The following is a 15,693-nucleotide window of genomic DNA, read 5'->3' on the forward strand; positions in this document are numbered from 1 at the left end:
GAGATCAAGCTACCAGTCCCCTCAGAGTTTCCCGCAGAAACATGGCATCTTGAGAAGCGGGCCCAGCCCTGTAAACCCTGCTTCTTCTCCCACGTAGACTCCGTTCTGTGCGGCACCTGGGCGCCACCTCTCTCCCAAGTGTGCGGACACCCCTGCCCGCTATGCAAGCCCCTCTACCTGCCCAACCACCACCAAAGAGCTACCCCGTAGACAGAGGGATCGGCCCTCAAAGGACAACCTGGGCAAGAGGCCACGCGGGACCTCAAAGCCGCCTCAGTGCAATCCCAGGGTCCCAGGACCTAGAGCTTTGGCTACCAGGAGTTGCCCAGGATTTGGGTGAGCCTCACCCTGTGGGGAGGGACACAGCCAGAGGACGACCGGCACAGGGACACGAGGAGGTCGGGCCCAGACTTAGGGCCAAGAGTGACACTGCTTTCCTGACCACACTCCAGCCGCACCTGCCCACCTTCTCTCATTGGCTCAGAAGTCTGTGCCCCCAGGGCGCTGGCCTCCTACACCAGAGGTTCTTTATCTGAAGGGGTGTTGTTGGGAAGACATGTGAATCCCCTGAGAAGGTATACAAAATCTCGAATGTACGAGTGTTCATTTTTCTTGGGGGAGAAAAAGAAACCATTTTCATTCTGTTCTCAAAGGGGTCAGTGATCACGCTTGGCCAGAAGGGTAAGAGCCTGCGGTACAGACCTCTCCTTTGAATCCCAGATCTGCAGATCAAGCTTTTCTAAATCAGCGTCTTTCATACCTCGTTCTGAAAGCGAAAACCAAGTCTGTCTTCTCCCCTAAACCTGTTCTGTGCTGCCTGTGTTCTCTACTTCAGTGCATTGCCTCAGAAAAACACCCTGAACTCCTTTCTGTGTCTTCTGCCTCCCTCCCTTCCACCAGTGGTTCCAGAATCTACTCTAATTCTCTTTAAAAAAAATTTTTTTTTAACGTTTATTTATTTTTGAGACAGAGAGAGACAGAGCATGAACAGGGGAGGGGCAGAGAGACAAGGAGACACAGAATCTGGAACGGGCTCCAGGCTCTGAGCTGTCAGCCCAGAGCCCGACGCGGGGCTCAAACTCACAGACCGTGAGATCATGACCTGAGCCGAAGTCGGACGCTTAACCGACTGAGCCACCCAGGCACCCATCTAATTCTTTCTCAAAATCACCGCTGTGCTAATTCCAGTAATAGTTTCTTGGTCCCTCGTTGGACGAAAATTTGAGGGCTTAGACCAGTATTGTTTTCTACTTCTTGGCACGGCTTTGGGTGCACAGTGGACCTGGAAAGTCAAGTTGAAGAAAAGAACTTTGGAAAACAAATCAGAATTGGTCCGGGAATGTCCGTGTCATGGCTAATAAGTCTATGACGAACCTTTGCAATTAGATGTAGTGATGCATTTAAAAGTTCCTTTTGTCAGTTTGATTACAATGGTGCTAACATTACTGTGAATTTTTCAACACTAGCAGCTCTCAAAAGTGGTTATTATTTCCATTCCTGGGTCAATATAATAAGCTCAGATAATAAGGAGCATTAATACTTCATTAGGACACACCCAAAAAATCAATGTAGATGGCATCTGGGCTGTTTATTTTCATCATCCTAAAGCTGATTTTAGTTTTTATGAAAACGAAGGCAAACACAATGGATAGAGAGATACCATCTTATATGAAATAATTGGCGCGGGGTGGGAGGGTGGGAATACAGGGCCTGAAGAGTGCCTGTGAGAGGGGGGAAAAGACTTAAAATGGTCATTTGCTCCATCAAAAACTCTTCTGCTTTGAATTCTTTTAAATTATGTATAAGCTAAATAGAATTGTGCATTTAGAAAGGGCAGTTCTCAGAATTATGTACAAACACCATTTTTAGAATGTAAATCCCCCCCCCCATCTGAATTTTACTAAAAAATGTTCTGTGAAAAATACGACCTCCTAACAAGTTAGTCCGACACAAGTTACAATTCTCCAATTCTCTGGATCACGAAATCCTCTGGAAAATGTCGTTTCCACTGCCTCAAAGAATGTCCCCTAGACTTTAGGTCTCATTTCACAGATGGTGAAGCAGAAGCCCAAAGGGAGATGTTAGTTCCCCAAGGTCAGGCAGAGTTCAAAGCGAACCAGAGTTTGGATTTTGAGTCCAGCCATCTCAGTGGAACACAAGGGGTTGTTAAATAATCATCCAGCACGTTCGGTCAGACTTCTCTAGGATCAGTCCTACCACAGGACATTTGTGAGGGCAGGAGAAACGTTTGCAATGTGCTTCCGGTTTAAGCGTCTCTGTGCAGGCCTCTCGGCCTCAAGCGTTACCTTCCGCCTGGCTTCGTAGAAAGGAGTGGATGACAGTCCGGGAGAGTGTCTGGAATTCAGTTCCGACCTCCTGTAAAAACAACCTCCAGGAACACTTAAACTTCCAAGCGCTGGGAGGCACCACAACACCACTTTATCTAAAGGAGCGCAGGACGTCACCGACCGGAAGTCTTCTTGCCCCCAACAAAAAGGGCGCCCGGTCACGTGAGCCAATCAGATCGCTCTATGCAAGATGGGCCTTTTACCATCTCTGCCAGATAGTCGTCGCCAAGAAAGCTGACGTAGCCAATCAGCGCGGCCCTAAGTCGGCGTGCGTCTGGCGTCAGACGGGGGGGTGGAGCCAAGTTGGAATTTTGGCGGGTCTGGTTGTAGGTCTGAAAGGGGTGCCGAGTAGGGTAAGCAGCTGGGGTCTGGGTGTGTGGGTGGTCACCCGGGGGGTGAGGTAGGGGGCCCGCCACGCGGGTCTGCGGGAGAGTTTGGAGAGCTCCGAGGCCCAGAAGCGCGGAGCCCGAGGCGGTCAGGTGGGGGAGAACTGGAATCGGGCGAGCGCGGTGTCCGCGCGGCCGGGTGGGCTCTGGGTGCCGAGCGACCGAAAGGTAGGGGCGCCTTAAAGGCACCAAGGAGGTACCAGGCGTCGGGCCATCCTCTCTGCTTAAGGGACCAGGTTTGGGTTCTTTCTCAAGTAACCTTTTAAAATGCATGCCGTGGGGACTTTTATTTTTTTCATTTTTTGTTTTCAATTCGTGATTTGCTTGAAGTTATTGAGTGTGTGCCATGTGCAGGCCTCCAAACACACATTACTTATCCTCGCGTGAAGCTTAGAATCTAAAGAGAATAACAGATAACACGCACACCACAGTGGAAAGTGCAATGAAGTCACGAAAAGGATGAGGTGTGGGCGGGCGCCGCGGAGCCGGTCAGATAGGGTGGTCTGGAAGGCTCGGAACACTCCATGCTTAAGGGGAAACTGAAGAGTGAGAAGGAGCTAGGGGAGCACTTTCCAAAGAGCGTGAGGCCTGAGAGCACTCTCTGTGTTCAAGAAGTTGTAGGCAGGCTAGTCTGAGTAGAAGTAGGCAAGAGAGAGAGTATCCACTTAACTCACAGACTTTTGAATTTTGTTCTGATGGTAATGAAAAATCGTTAAAGAATTTTAGTTGAGAGAATACTACCATCTGGCTTATATTCCTCAGAAATTACTAAGGAAAGAAAAGACTACTGTGGCTGCTGTATGGAAATGAGATTACAGAGACACAGAGACCGATACAGGAAGCTCATGGTTCAGACAAAAGATTGAGCACTGTTTTGGAGATAGAACCGATAGTTGTTGGGAGGTCCTGGATGTGAGGGTGAGGTAGAGTATGAAGTGGGGGGAGTGGGGAGGGCGGTTGGTTATACAGGTGAGTGAGACCGTTTGCTACCCCTCAACAAGCTTACAATCCAGCAGATTTCCCAGGAGACAACACAGTGGGGAGCACACAAGAGGTCCATGGAAGTATTTGTCGAATAAATAAAAAGAGAGCATCATAATTAATACTTGACCTTGCACTTCCCAAAGCCAGCTATAGAAGCTCATATTCATTGAATAAGAGCCTAGACAAAATCTGTTGAGCTTTTTTCTCGCAGTCACTAAAATCATTTAAAGGACAATAAGGAAAGTGCACACAATAATGTGAATCTACCCTAATTAGCTCTGCCGCCTCTGCGTTTTGCTAAGTAGTATTGAATTGAAATCCTGGTGTGACGAAGGTTGCAACTAAGTAGAACCACACACTAGATTGCTGTGCATAAGGGAGCCATCAAATGTGTCACTGTAAATAACATGGGATAATAGCCCTAATATTTAGGCCATTCTCAATAATACTTGTTCACAGTCAGTCTCATCCATGTGCTCTAGTACCCAGCAAACTGCTCCAGAGCTCAACTGAGTTTCTACACCATAGTTTGAAGACAAGATAAAAGGGGCGGGGGGGGAGAAATAGTCAGATTTTGGACGAATCCTCAGCTTCAAGCCCGTAGGATTTGTGAGATCCCTGATTCTTTATATATGGGATGTGAGAAAGCGAGAACAATCAAGGGTGACTTTTCTAATGTTGATTTCATATCCGAGATTCGACATTCCTGCCATCTCCTGGGCACTGGATTCTCCTTTGAAGTTCTCTATCACAACTGTTCTCTTGACAGCATGGATGGTAAGTTCTGGCAGCTGTCTCAAGTTATGTGTGTTTCATGGAAAACCACGCTTTTGTCCATGGACTTGTTATTTATCCTACTTGCGGAATAGTGAAAATGGCTACCTCACCCTCAAGTATTGTCTGAGTGGTTCAGAAAAGATCTCACTTCAATCAGAGAATGTTATTTGCTTTTTAATGTTTATTTTTGAGAGAGAGAAAGAGAACAGAGGACAGATTATGAGCAGGAGAGGAGCAAGGAGAGAGGGAGACCCAGAATCCAAAGCAAGCTCCAGGCTCTGAGCTGTCAGCACAGAGGCTGATGTGGGGCTTGAACTCGTGAACAATGATATCATGACCTGAGCCGAAGTCGGACACTCAACCGACTGAGCCACCCAGGTGCCCTATGAATAGCCATATTTTTTACACCAGGAGACAGATGTTTAGTAATTTGTCCCAGGTGAAACTGCCACAGTAGGGATTTGAACCCAGGCAGCCTGACTTCAGAGTTCACAGTTAATGTTGAAGTCGCTTCAGTGTAGCTGTGAGTTAAATTCTTGAAGTCCTTTCTCATTTTGTTTATTTTGTAGAGGTGTATGCACAATATTTACCTAATAAAAAGAGGCTACTCTGATTAACAGAGCTTAGCCTGGGAGTAGCTTAGCAGTGATTGTGCTGGCTGTAAAGAGATGCTGACAAATAAAATGCATTATTTTTCTGGTTACATAGTGAGCTCATTATCTGAAACTAGATTTTGGTTTTAAATCCAAGTTTATTACCCTCTTCCTTTTTCAAAAAAGTAGAACCAAATATTATTGAAATTCTTCACACTGTGATAACATGTGACATTGATTATACCTTTGGTATAATAATAGCGTCCTGTTTCCTGAAATCATCAAATTACCTTCTGGGCGGTTAATATAATATAAAGTATAATTATTTGTTATGAGATAGTTATGAAAATAAGTGGTGAAAGGGTATGTGTCCTCTAAGAAACCGTTGTATCTAATAAACATTCGTTTGGTTGGCACAGTGCTAACAGTTTGGTCCAGTGTGGACGAAATCTGGTCTAGAGAAACACTGGTGCTAGAGAAACACGGTTGCACAACATTCCTGCTTCCATTCTAGTACAGAGAGCAAGATAAGAACAAATAAGTAGGAAGATAATCAGGTAGTTGGTTGGTATGATGGAAGACACTAGAAAGAATTCATATGCCGAGGGGAATGCTCCAGAAGACAGGGAATCATGGGTGATGTGGGGAGGAGAGCTGATGATTATAGGCTGACATCCTTGGGGGGTTGAGAGGAAGAGGGTCCAGTATATAAATGAAGCAGGGAGGTTGGGTCAGCATAACATGAAGACAGGATTATTGGTGGTGACTGAGTTGAACCGGGCTGGGAGGCATCACAGATTAGCTCTGGGCAACATTTATCATCAACTATGAGTGGTGTGAACCAAAGCCTCTTCCTGAAGTGTGCTCTCTTCAGCAGCTAAGAACAGGAGAGAGGAAGGCCTCTTGGCTCCCTTGAGGGAATGTGGCAGTCTCACCCAGAGCACAGGGAGCCAGGTCGCCTCTTCTTGCTGTGCCCTCCAGTTTTGCAGTGATTATCGAGCAAGAAATTCCAGCAGATCATTATCTAACTTTAAGCCTTAGACCCTTTCATCAGATTCTAGGCCATGAGTTTGTGCGTTGGCTCTTTTCCATCTGGTAGGAGAGTGTAGAGCGGTGCAAAGAATATTGGGTTGCTGGCCTAGAGATCTCCATCCTAAGCCAGGCTCCTGTGCTGACCTGTGTTGCCATATGGTCCTGAACAGACCCTTGATGTCTCTGGACTTTAACTCTTGTCTTTCAGGTGAAGGGGGGCACGCTGCATGAAATATCCTTAATGTCTTAAAATGGCTCAGACTTTATAAAGGATTAATACCCAAACAGGGGGGGAAAAATGGGCACCAAAAGAAAAAGAAAGGAGAAAGAAAGAAAGAAAGAAAGAAAGAAAGAAAGAAAGAAAGAAAGAAGAAATCCTAAGGGCCAATAAATGTAAACAATTCTTTACCTCATGAGATTTCTCTGGAAATGTAAATCAGAACACTGAGATGCCTTTTAAAATCCTCCATCAGACTAGCAAAAAACTTAAAGTGACATCAGATATTGGTGAGGTGTTAGGGAGAAGTGGCACTGGCATAGTGCTAGTGAGTAATCACTTTGGGAGCGGGTTTGGCCGTATCTGGGCAAGTCGGAAAATGTGCACCCAGCAGCCCAACAATTCCACTCGTGCTAGGTATTCCTGGGAAACTGTCACACGTATGCAAGACATCGTCATGGTTGCTGCAGAGTTTGTGGTGGGAAAGAATTGGAAAAGAATTACCGTATAGCCATTGAAAGAAACTAGAACTGTATATTTTGATTCAGGTCGGTCTTAACATGCAATGTTGAATTAAACCAGGATACAGAGGAATACATACGGTGTGCAGCAATTTATGAAAATATTTTATTTTTTACTGTTTGTTTATTTTTGAGAGAGAGAGAGAGAGACAGAGCATGAGTGAGGGAGGGACAGAGAGAGGGAAACACAGAACTGGAAGCAAGCTCCAGGCTCTGAGCTGTCAGCACAGAGCCTGATACCAGGTTCGAACTCACAGACTGTGAGATCATGACCTGAGCTGAAGTAAGACACTTAACCAACTGAGCCATCCAGGTGTCCTGAAAATATTATAAATCAACCAAATACTCTGTATGGATTTATGAATACTTATGTATTTATGTTAAAATTTTGAAAAATGGACTAGACTGATATACCAAAATTAGGATACTTCTTGCAGTAGGGTGTGGAGGCAGTGGTTAGGAATTGTGATAAGATTTGGCATGATAAAAAAAATTCACATATGCACATAAAAAAAACCATATACACATTGAAAAAAAGATTTGGCATGATAAACTATAAACTTTTTTTTTTTAAGTTTACTTATCTAACGTAAAGGCAAGAAGCAAACATAAATGACTCATTCTGGTTGATGAAATATAAGTACTTTTTATATGGTTGTTTGTACCTTTTCTACATTTGAAATTTTTTTATCCCTCAATTAAAGCCTAAATGCATGTTTAGTGTATTTTTGAGTTATTCCCTTATGGGTTGGATTTCATGGAAGTTGGTATGCAGCTAGTTATCTCACTAGCTGAAGTAGCACAGGGAGAAAGATCAGCCCAGTGAACGGCCCGGTGTGGTCACTATGCAGGTGTTGGCCCCTTTCTCCTTCACCCAGTGCCCTATGAGCACTTGGGAAGAGGAAAGGTGGACAGAAGGTCAACAATTTAGCAGGCAAAATGGTGAGCCATTTTAACTGCCTTATTAATGTTGAGTGTTTTAATTAACTGCTTGTTATTAGCAGTTTTTCTCAGGTAGGTTTACTTTCTGTCCTTCGTCTTTTTCCCCAGGGGAGGAAGATGATTTGTCTCTGCTGACTGCATTGCTGGAGGAGAATGAGTCAGCCCTGGACTGTAATTCAGAAGAGAGTCACCGCTTGACCCAGGAAGATCGTGAACCTGATGCATTTGATGAGCTCTTTGATGCAGATGATGACGGTGAATCTTACTCAGAGGAGCCTGCTGATGGAGAAGTGGGAGAGACTGAGGACCAAAAGGAAAATCTGGCCACTCTCTTTGGAGATACGGGGGACTTAACAGATGAAGAAGAAGTTCCCACACCGCAGTCAACTAAAAACAGTGTCCCCACTGCTCCTGCTCCCAGTCAAGGGAAAAGTAATCAAGAGTTGCAAGGTGCCCTAACTACTTGCTTTTCTAATCTCTTCATGGTAGACTAGATGGAACCTGACAGTTTTCATCAAAATAGCTGCTGAGTCAAGAGTGGAGATACATGACTTGGCAAAAAAAAAAAAAAAGAAAGAAAGAAATCGTGGGAGTTAGTAGAGGAGACATTCACAGCCAGCATTTCAGCATGCAGAGGCCAGCTGTAATTTAGCCATTCCCTCCCAGAATGGCTCTAACGTCTTTCGTGCCTGTTACAGAAAAATCTTACCCAGAGACTCATATGCATGGGGAGCCAGGGACAAGATGGCAGGCTTCTCCACATTATTTTTGGGCAGGAGACCATTTCTGAACAGAAGCTTTGTGGAGTGCCCTCTTCTTATTCGTGGCATTGTCTCTTATATATTCTGAAATTATAATAAAATTCAGTGGTTTGCTGTTTCTTCTAATGCAAGAACCAGCATTTATTATGGTATTCAGTTTATGAAATACTAATCACTTTTCTTGATTCCTAAAAACTTGTTAACTGGGGATATGTATCTGTGATATTTGTCAGTAGAACAAATTCATGACTAGCTTAGGTATTAGAGACTTGATTACTGAAAATACAAAGTTTATTTCTCTAAGGGACCTCTTAGTGCAAAAGTTAATGGTGAGTTCTCAGTATGTGATTATATTGTGGCTCTTGGCATTTCAGGGTGAGGGAGTAGACACCAAAAGTAATTCCAGCATTTTTGCCATGTATGATATTTCTTCTGCTCTGGGTCTTAAGTCAATATACTTTTCTTTCCTAGATGAATTAAAGAAGTTGCAAGAGCAGATGAAATCCTTACAAGAACAGCTAAAAATAGCAACAATTACACAGCCTGCAAGTCCAGCCCTTCTGCATAAATCTCCTGGTAATCAGACTGTAATTCTAGGAATAACATGCATCTCTGTTAGTGAGAAATTATAGGGGCACCTGGGTGGCTCAGTGGGTAAAGCATGCACCTCTTGATTTCAGCTCAGGTCATGATCTTATGGGCTGTGAGTTTAAGCCCTGCATCAAGTTCTGCACTGACAGCGCTGAGCCTGCTTGGGATTCATATTTTCTCTCTGTCCCTCTCTCCCTCTCTCCCTCTGTCCCTCTGTCCCTCTCTCTCCCTCTCTCTCCCTCTCTCTCCCTCTCTCTCCCTCTCTCTCCCTCTCTCTCCCTCTCTCCCCCTCTCCCTCCCCCTCCCCCCTCCCTCTCTCCCTCTTTCTCCCCCTTTCTCCCCCCCCGCCCCTCCCCTGCTCGTACACATGCATACTTTCTCTCTTTTTCTCAAAAATAAATATTTAAAAAAGAGAAAGAAAAATTATAGCATTACTTCTGCATTCAGCTGCTGGTAAAATAGCCTTTGAGTTCCTTTCTAAATTTTCTGTGTTAATTTCTTTTCCTTTTAATAACATAGCTAAGTCCCCACGTCCCCCTCTAAAGGAGAAGAAAGTTCAGAGAATTCAGGAGTCAACGTGCTTCGCTGCAGAGCTTGATGTCCCTGCTCTACCGAAAACCAAGCGGGTGGCTCGGACTCCGAAGGTTTCACCTGCAGGTACAGTACTCAAGGCCTGCCTGGTTTTTAGCTACTCTGGCTCTGTTTAACGTTTACTTATTTTTGAGACAGAGAGAGACAAAGCATGAACAGGGGAGGGTCAGGAAGAGGGAGACACAGAATCTGAAACAGGCCCCAGGCTCTGAGCTGTCAGCACAGAGCCCAACACGGGGCTTGAACTCACGGACTGCAAGATCATGACCTGAGCTGAAGTCAGCTGCTTAACCGACTGAGCCACCCAGTCGCCCCAGTCTGGCTCTGTTTAAAATTCAGTTCAGCACTGTCATACCTGCAGGGGACAGCTGGGGGTCTGTCTTAACTGCCCATTGAGAAAAGTAAGTTTGTTTGGGAGTGAGAGCCATATGCTCTATTTTGTAATCTTCCTCTGCATCTTAAAGTGCCCAGAAAACCCTCAGGTGCAGAGTAGGTATTTACTAAAACAACGAATTAAATGTTTTTGAAGCTCTACAGTCCTGTAGTTGAATTGTAGCAAGTATAACCACTGGATTGAGTTCTTGTGCAATCCAGAGATTGAGTCTTCAGGCTTGTGAGTTCAAGGCACAGATTCCTTTTAATGGCCAGGTTTTTAAATTTTTTTTTTTTCAACGTTTTTTTTTAATTTATTTTTGGGACAGAGAAAGACAGAGCATGAACGGGGGAGGGGCAGAGAGAGAGGGAGACACAGAATCAGAAACAGGCTCCAGGCTCTGAGCCATCAGCCCTGAGCCTGACGTGGGGCTCGAACTCACGGACCGCGAGATCATGACCTGGCTGAAGTCGGACGCTTAACCGACTGCACCACCCAGACGCCCCAATTTAATGGCCAGGTTTTATTTGAAGTGAGGTTGTATTAAAGCAGAGGGTCCATTCATTAGAAAAGACTTCTTCGCCAGGAGTAGAGATGTATATTCAAACACCGTTCTAGTTCAGCCCACATATAAGCATGTAGAAATAACCTGAAAAATATTCATAAGTGCTAGGTATTGATTTTATTGCACTGCCTCAGTTTGCACATGGTAATAATTCTTTGGAAGATCTCAGGGCTCCTGGGTGGCTTAGGCAGTTAAGCGTCCAGCTTCAGCTCAGGTCATGATCTCACGGTTTGTGAGTTCAAGCCTCACATCAGGCTCTCTGCTGTCAGCGCAGAGCCCACTTTAGATCCTCTGTCTCCCTCTCTCTGCCCCTCCCCTGCTCACATGTGCGCTCTCTGTCTCTCTTAAAAATAAACATTAGGGGCGCCTGGGTGGCTCAGTCTGTTGGGCATCCAACTTCGGCTCAGGTCATAATCTCACGGCTTGTGAGTTCAAGCCCTGCGTTGGGCTCTGTGCTGACAGCCCAGAGCCTGGAACCTGCTTCAGATCCTGTGCCTCCCTGTCTCTGTGTCGCTCCCCTGCTTGCACTCTGTCTCTCTCTCAGAAATAAAGATTAAAGAAAAAAAGTTAAAATAAACATTAAAAAATATTTAATTAGAGAAAGACAAATATCACATGACTTTACTCATATGAGGAATTTAAGATACAAAACAGATGAACATAAGGGAAGGACAATAAAAATAATATAAAAACATGGAGGGGGACAAAACATAAGAGACTCTCAAGTATAGAGAACAAACAGAGGGTTACTAGAGGGGTTTTAGGAGGGGGGATGGGCTAAATGGGTAAGGGGCACTAAGGAATCTACTCCTGAAATCATTGTTGCACTATATGTGAACTAACATGGATGTAAATTAAAAAATAAAATAAAATTCAAAGAAGTATATTTAAATATTAAAAAAATAATTCTTTGGAAGATCTAAGACAGAATGGTCTGGATAACATAGCTCAGAGTAAGCAGCATGCTATTCACCACGTATGTTCAAAAAGGCCCTTTAGAGCAGCAGTGGCATATGACTCTGTAGTAGGGAATAGCAGCCCTGCATGTTCATATTTATTTAACAAAAATTATGTATTCCTTGTATCCGCTTATGAATGGCATCCATCCCTTGAGGATCTTTAACATTACTATGTCATTAGGCGGTGTCCAAAGTTCAGTTTTGAGGGCGTGGGGCATGGGCATGCTTTCTAGAGATTCTCAAGTTCTTGGGTTGCCCTGCTTCCTAGCCTGGGAGTGCTGATCCAAAGTCTTGTTTGAGGGTAAACAACACAGTCTTATTTAAGAGAGAGTGAAATTGTATTAAGGAAAAATATCCAAGTTTTCTGACCTTCAGGAACATTATCAAATGCTTCTAAAATAAGAATAGTAACCACATCAGGGATGTTTAATGCAAGCAAGTCAGTAGAATACCCTGGTCCCCCTAGATCCGCCTGCCCCACCCTGTAAATAAAATGAAATGGAACCAAATAGAATGAGATGAAACCAGAAACAAAAGGGAGTTAACTTCACATTTTCTTCAGGTAGAAAGTTGATCTGTACACAAATCACTAATCATTGATCCCTGAAGGAGGGCTCTTACTCCCTTATGCAATCTACCACAGTGCTCTGTGTATAGGGAGTGCTCAATGTCATTGCACAAAGGAACTCTGTTTCAGAGCTGCACTGTACTATAGCCACCACTAGCCATGTGTGATTATTTACATTTATATTAGTTTAAGTAAAATTAGACATTCATTTCTGTAGAAGCACTAATCAATTTTAAGTACTTATGGCCACATGTGGCTTGTGGCCACCATACCAGACAGCATGGGTATAAAACATTTCCGTGGTCCCAGGAAGTTCTTTCAGACTGCACTGCAGAGATTTGGAGGGTAGTACAGCAATGGTCTTGTGGGCTTCCTTTGTTCTCTCAAAATTTGGTTATTGCATATTGATTTAAAAAGAATTCTATAAAAACAAATTTTGTAGGGGTTGGTGTGATTTTCCTTTCACTTAATTTTTATGTTAATTTTTTAGAGCCCAAAAGTTCGTCTTCAGGGACGACAAGTACGCTTTCCCAACCACTCCGAACTACTCCTGGAAACAAACCTAGTGGGTTGACCAGAGATCACAGCGCAGGGACCCCCAGGAGTTCTGGAGAACCGCAGACCGTGATCTCTGTGGAAGCCTTCTCGGGCCTGAGACTCAGGTCAGTAACTGTAAAGGCCTCTCACTCTGTTCTCCTGCCCCACTAGATGCCTTGTCCTCCTTCCCGAGGACTGAGCCTTCTACAAACAATGTATTTGTACAGCAGATCCACTTAACAACAACAGCTCTTGAACTTGGCAAAACTTGGCAGTAAAAGTAACCATAACGTACAGTACAGTTGGCATGTGAAATGTTTAAAGAAGATTTTTTATGTTTACATGGTGAGTAAAAGATAATGCATCTGTAAAAAGGAAATGGGCAAATAAATAATAGTGTACGTAATCAGAAACAGTGATAGAGACTATTTTTAAATACATAAAGGTGTTCACAGTTTAACCGGGATCGTAGTATCTTGTAATTAATGTTAAGAAAAATACCTGCGCTCTTTTTCTTTCTAATAACTTTCAAGGCACGTTTATGTCCTTCGCTTCGGTTGTGTGGGGAGATTAAGATTCTCTGTTAAAATAGGAATAAATCCCAGGATCAGTTCAGTTCAGAGCCTGGACTTTTAAGTCTTCTGTGCCCCCCATCACTAGTCCATTGCAGCTCCACAAACACTTCTGTCGAAGCCCAGGGCAGGGCAATAATCCTTACGCTGAGACCAGATTGCTTTTAGTACAGTCCATCTGAGTAGCTAGGTGCTATCCTAGAACACCTAACCCTTGTCAATCTAAACTAAAACTGCTAAGATCTTAAATTACACGTTACTGAGCGGTGGCGGGGAGGCAGGTAGGTGCCACCACACCGTAGATGTGTATTTAAAGACTCCATACTCTCCAAAATCGGAAGAAAGTACTCAGTGTTTTAATGACACCTGGGACATGTGGCATGGAATACAGTAAAAGCTGTGGTTCTCACTGAGGGCGCTGCAAGGTTTTTTCCAAGGTATACGTCCCCCTACCAAGATGATCCTGTCCACTGCAACAAGTTCTTGGTTGAAATCCCCCACAGATGAAGATGTTGCGAGTGTGAGTGCACTGTGCTCGTAAATTGAAGTGGGTAGACAAAGTCAGAACTACTCAGCCAGAGCTCCTGAGTGGCCTGCAGATTTAGGGGATCACACAGTTGTTGGAGTCTCATTAGGAATAAGACTATATGAATCGAAGCCTTGGTTTATTGTTCTCTGAAAATGTTGATGAAATTTAAATATCTTATTTTGTAATCTCAATTTATGATTTTGTATTAAACTCCACTTTTAAAAGAATATTGTAACATACATTATGATGTATAAGAAAAAGAGTGTATGATCTTTCTTGTTTTCTATATAAGCTCCACTTCTCTATCGAAGGAAGCACAAACCTAGCTTTAAGAATTATCTTATTTTTATTTATCTGCCATAAAAATCTTTGCCTTGGGGGCGCCTGGCTGGCTCAGTTGGAAGAGCAAGCGACTCTCGATTTTGGGGTCGTGAGTTGGAGCCCTGTGTCGCACATGGTGCCTACTTAAAAAAACAAACCATCTTTGCTTTGCCCATACTACATAACTAAACCTCCCTGAGAGCCGAGACTTCAGAGTAGATCTCTGTCCATAACATCTCTTCTTACCAAACTGCTACAGTGCCAGGGAATCTCTTATTAGAATAATAATCTAATAATTGCTGGTGTCTTGACCCAGGCGGCCTCGAGTGTCCTCCACAGAGATGAACAAGAAAATGATTGGCCGAAAACTGATCAGACTTTCTCAGCTCAAGGAAAAGATGGCAAGTGAGAAGCTGGAAGAAATAGACTGGGTGACTTTTGGGGTTATATTGAAGAAAATCACTCCACAGAGTTGTAATAGTGTAAGCATCTTACTGATTTCTTAGCTGCTCAATCACAAACTAACAGTGGGGACTCATGTTCTTGATTTTTCTAGCCCAAGCCCATCAGTATTTCATTTTGAAATAGCTGCTCATAAGTTCCCAGATTGCCTCACCTTTGTTGGATTGCTGTCTGAGAGGGGTGTATGTGGAGAATGCCCTACTTATAGAAGATCTGGTTGTAGAGGGTCCTTGGGCTTTTCATTGTATTGTTTTTGCTGCATCTCACTTGTCATTGTTTTTGTGGTACATGTGGGTTGCCCCAGTGACGGTGTCCTCCCACTAATGGAGGAGAGGCTGAGCACAGACTCTCTGGACAGCCTGACTGGAAGTAAAAGGGCAACTGCAGAAATTCTGAAATTGCCGTCCTTGTGAGCACAGTGAATATTACAAGAAATCTAACAAGGTCTAAAATCGTAGTTGACTGAGGCGTAACAAGAAGATTATCTTGTGGCATGGCGAGTCACAAGATCTGGGTTCTCAGCCTCATTCTCCCTTTAACTATGTGAACTTAGGTTTACCTTTACTCTTTGAGGACTTCCATGTGCTTATTTTTTAGAGGAAGGAACTGGCTTTTGATTCTATCAGAATTCTCTTCCACCTCTCAAAATACTATGATCATGGTCATTACTGATTTCTTTCTCTTAATTGAGATCTTGGACAACCTTGGATTTTTCTACAAGGCCTGGCCTCCTCAACAACGAGTTGACTTTCAGATTAGTGAGTCCTTCTCTAGCCCTATTACTGTGGGGTTGAACGTGAACACGTCTGGTTCATTTGATTAGGTTCTGAATTGTGTCATAAGTGGCTATGATGACATTGAAAGGCATTGTACAAATCCATGGGAAAATAGAACACTCAAATCCAGTCGGTGACTCACCATAACCTATAACCACACCCACTCTGGGTTGCCTCTGTGAAATAGCTGGATTGTGTATTGAAATTATTTTGTTTTAAAAAAAATCTGTGAAAGTGGAAGTTGTTGATACAGTCAGCATTTTGAGTTACATTTCTTCAGATCCATGA

General features: G+C 43.7%; 1 protein-coding gene across 7 annotated transcripts in view; it reads left to right on the forward strand.

Annotated features, from left to right (window-relative positions):
* Window positions 1-2,335: 2,335 nt before the first annotated feature.
* MCM10 (minichromosome maintenance 10 replication initiation factor) overlaps window positions 2,336-15,693 on the forward strand; it is a 109,833-nt gene continuing 96,475 nt past the window's right edge. For 6 of the 7 annotated variants that reach the window (XM_045060882.1, XM_045060880.1, XM_045060879.1 and 3 more), the window contains exons 1-7: window positions 2,336-2,701; window positions 4,414-4,495; window positions 7,909-8,250; window positions 9,033-9,137; window positions 9,672-9,809; window positions 12,699-12,870; window positions 14,484-14,649. In XM_045060882.1, the coding sequence (XP_044916817.1) occupies window positions 2,336-2,701; window positions 4,414-4,495; window positions 7,909-8,250; window positions 9,033-9,137; window positions 9,672-9,809; window positions 12,699-12,870; window positions 14,484-14,649 (1,371 nt within the window). Of the gene's footprint in view, window positions 2,702-4,408; window positions 4,496-7,908; window positions 8,251-9,032; window positions 9,138-9,671; window positions 9,810-12,698; window positions 12,871-14,483; window positions 14,650-15,693 lie in introns of all 7 variants that reach the window. The other variant, XM_023256345.2, reaches the window with a different exon arrangement.

Source organism: Felis catus, chromosome B4, assembly GCF_018350175.1.
Source record: "Felis catus isolate Fca126 chromosome B4, F.catus_Fca126_mat1.0, whole genome shotgun sequence".
NCBI classification, from domain to species: Eukaryota; Metazoa; Chordata; class Mammalia; order Carnivora; family Felidae; genus Felis; species Felis catus.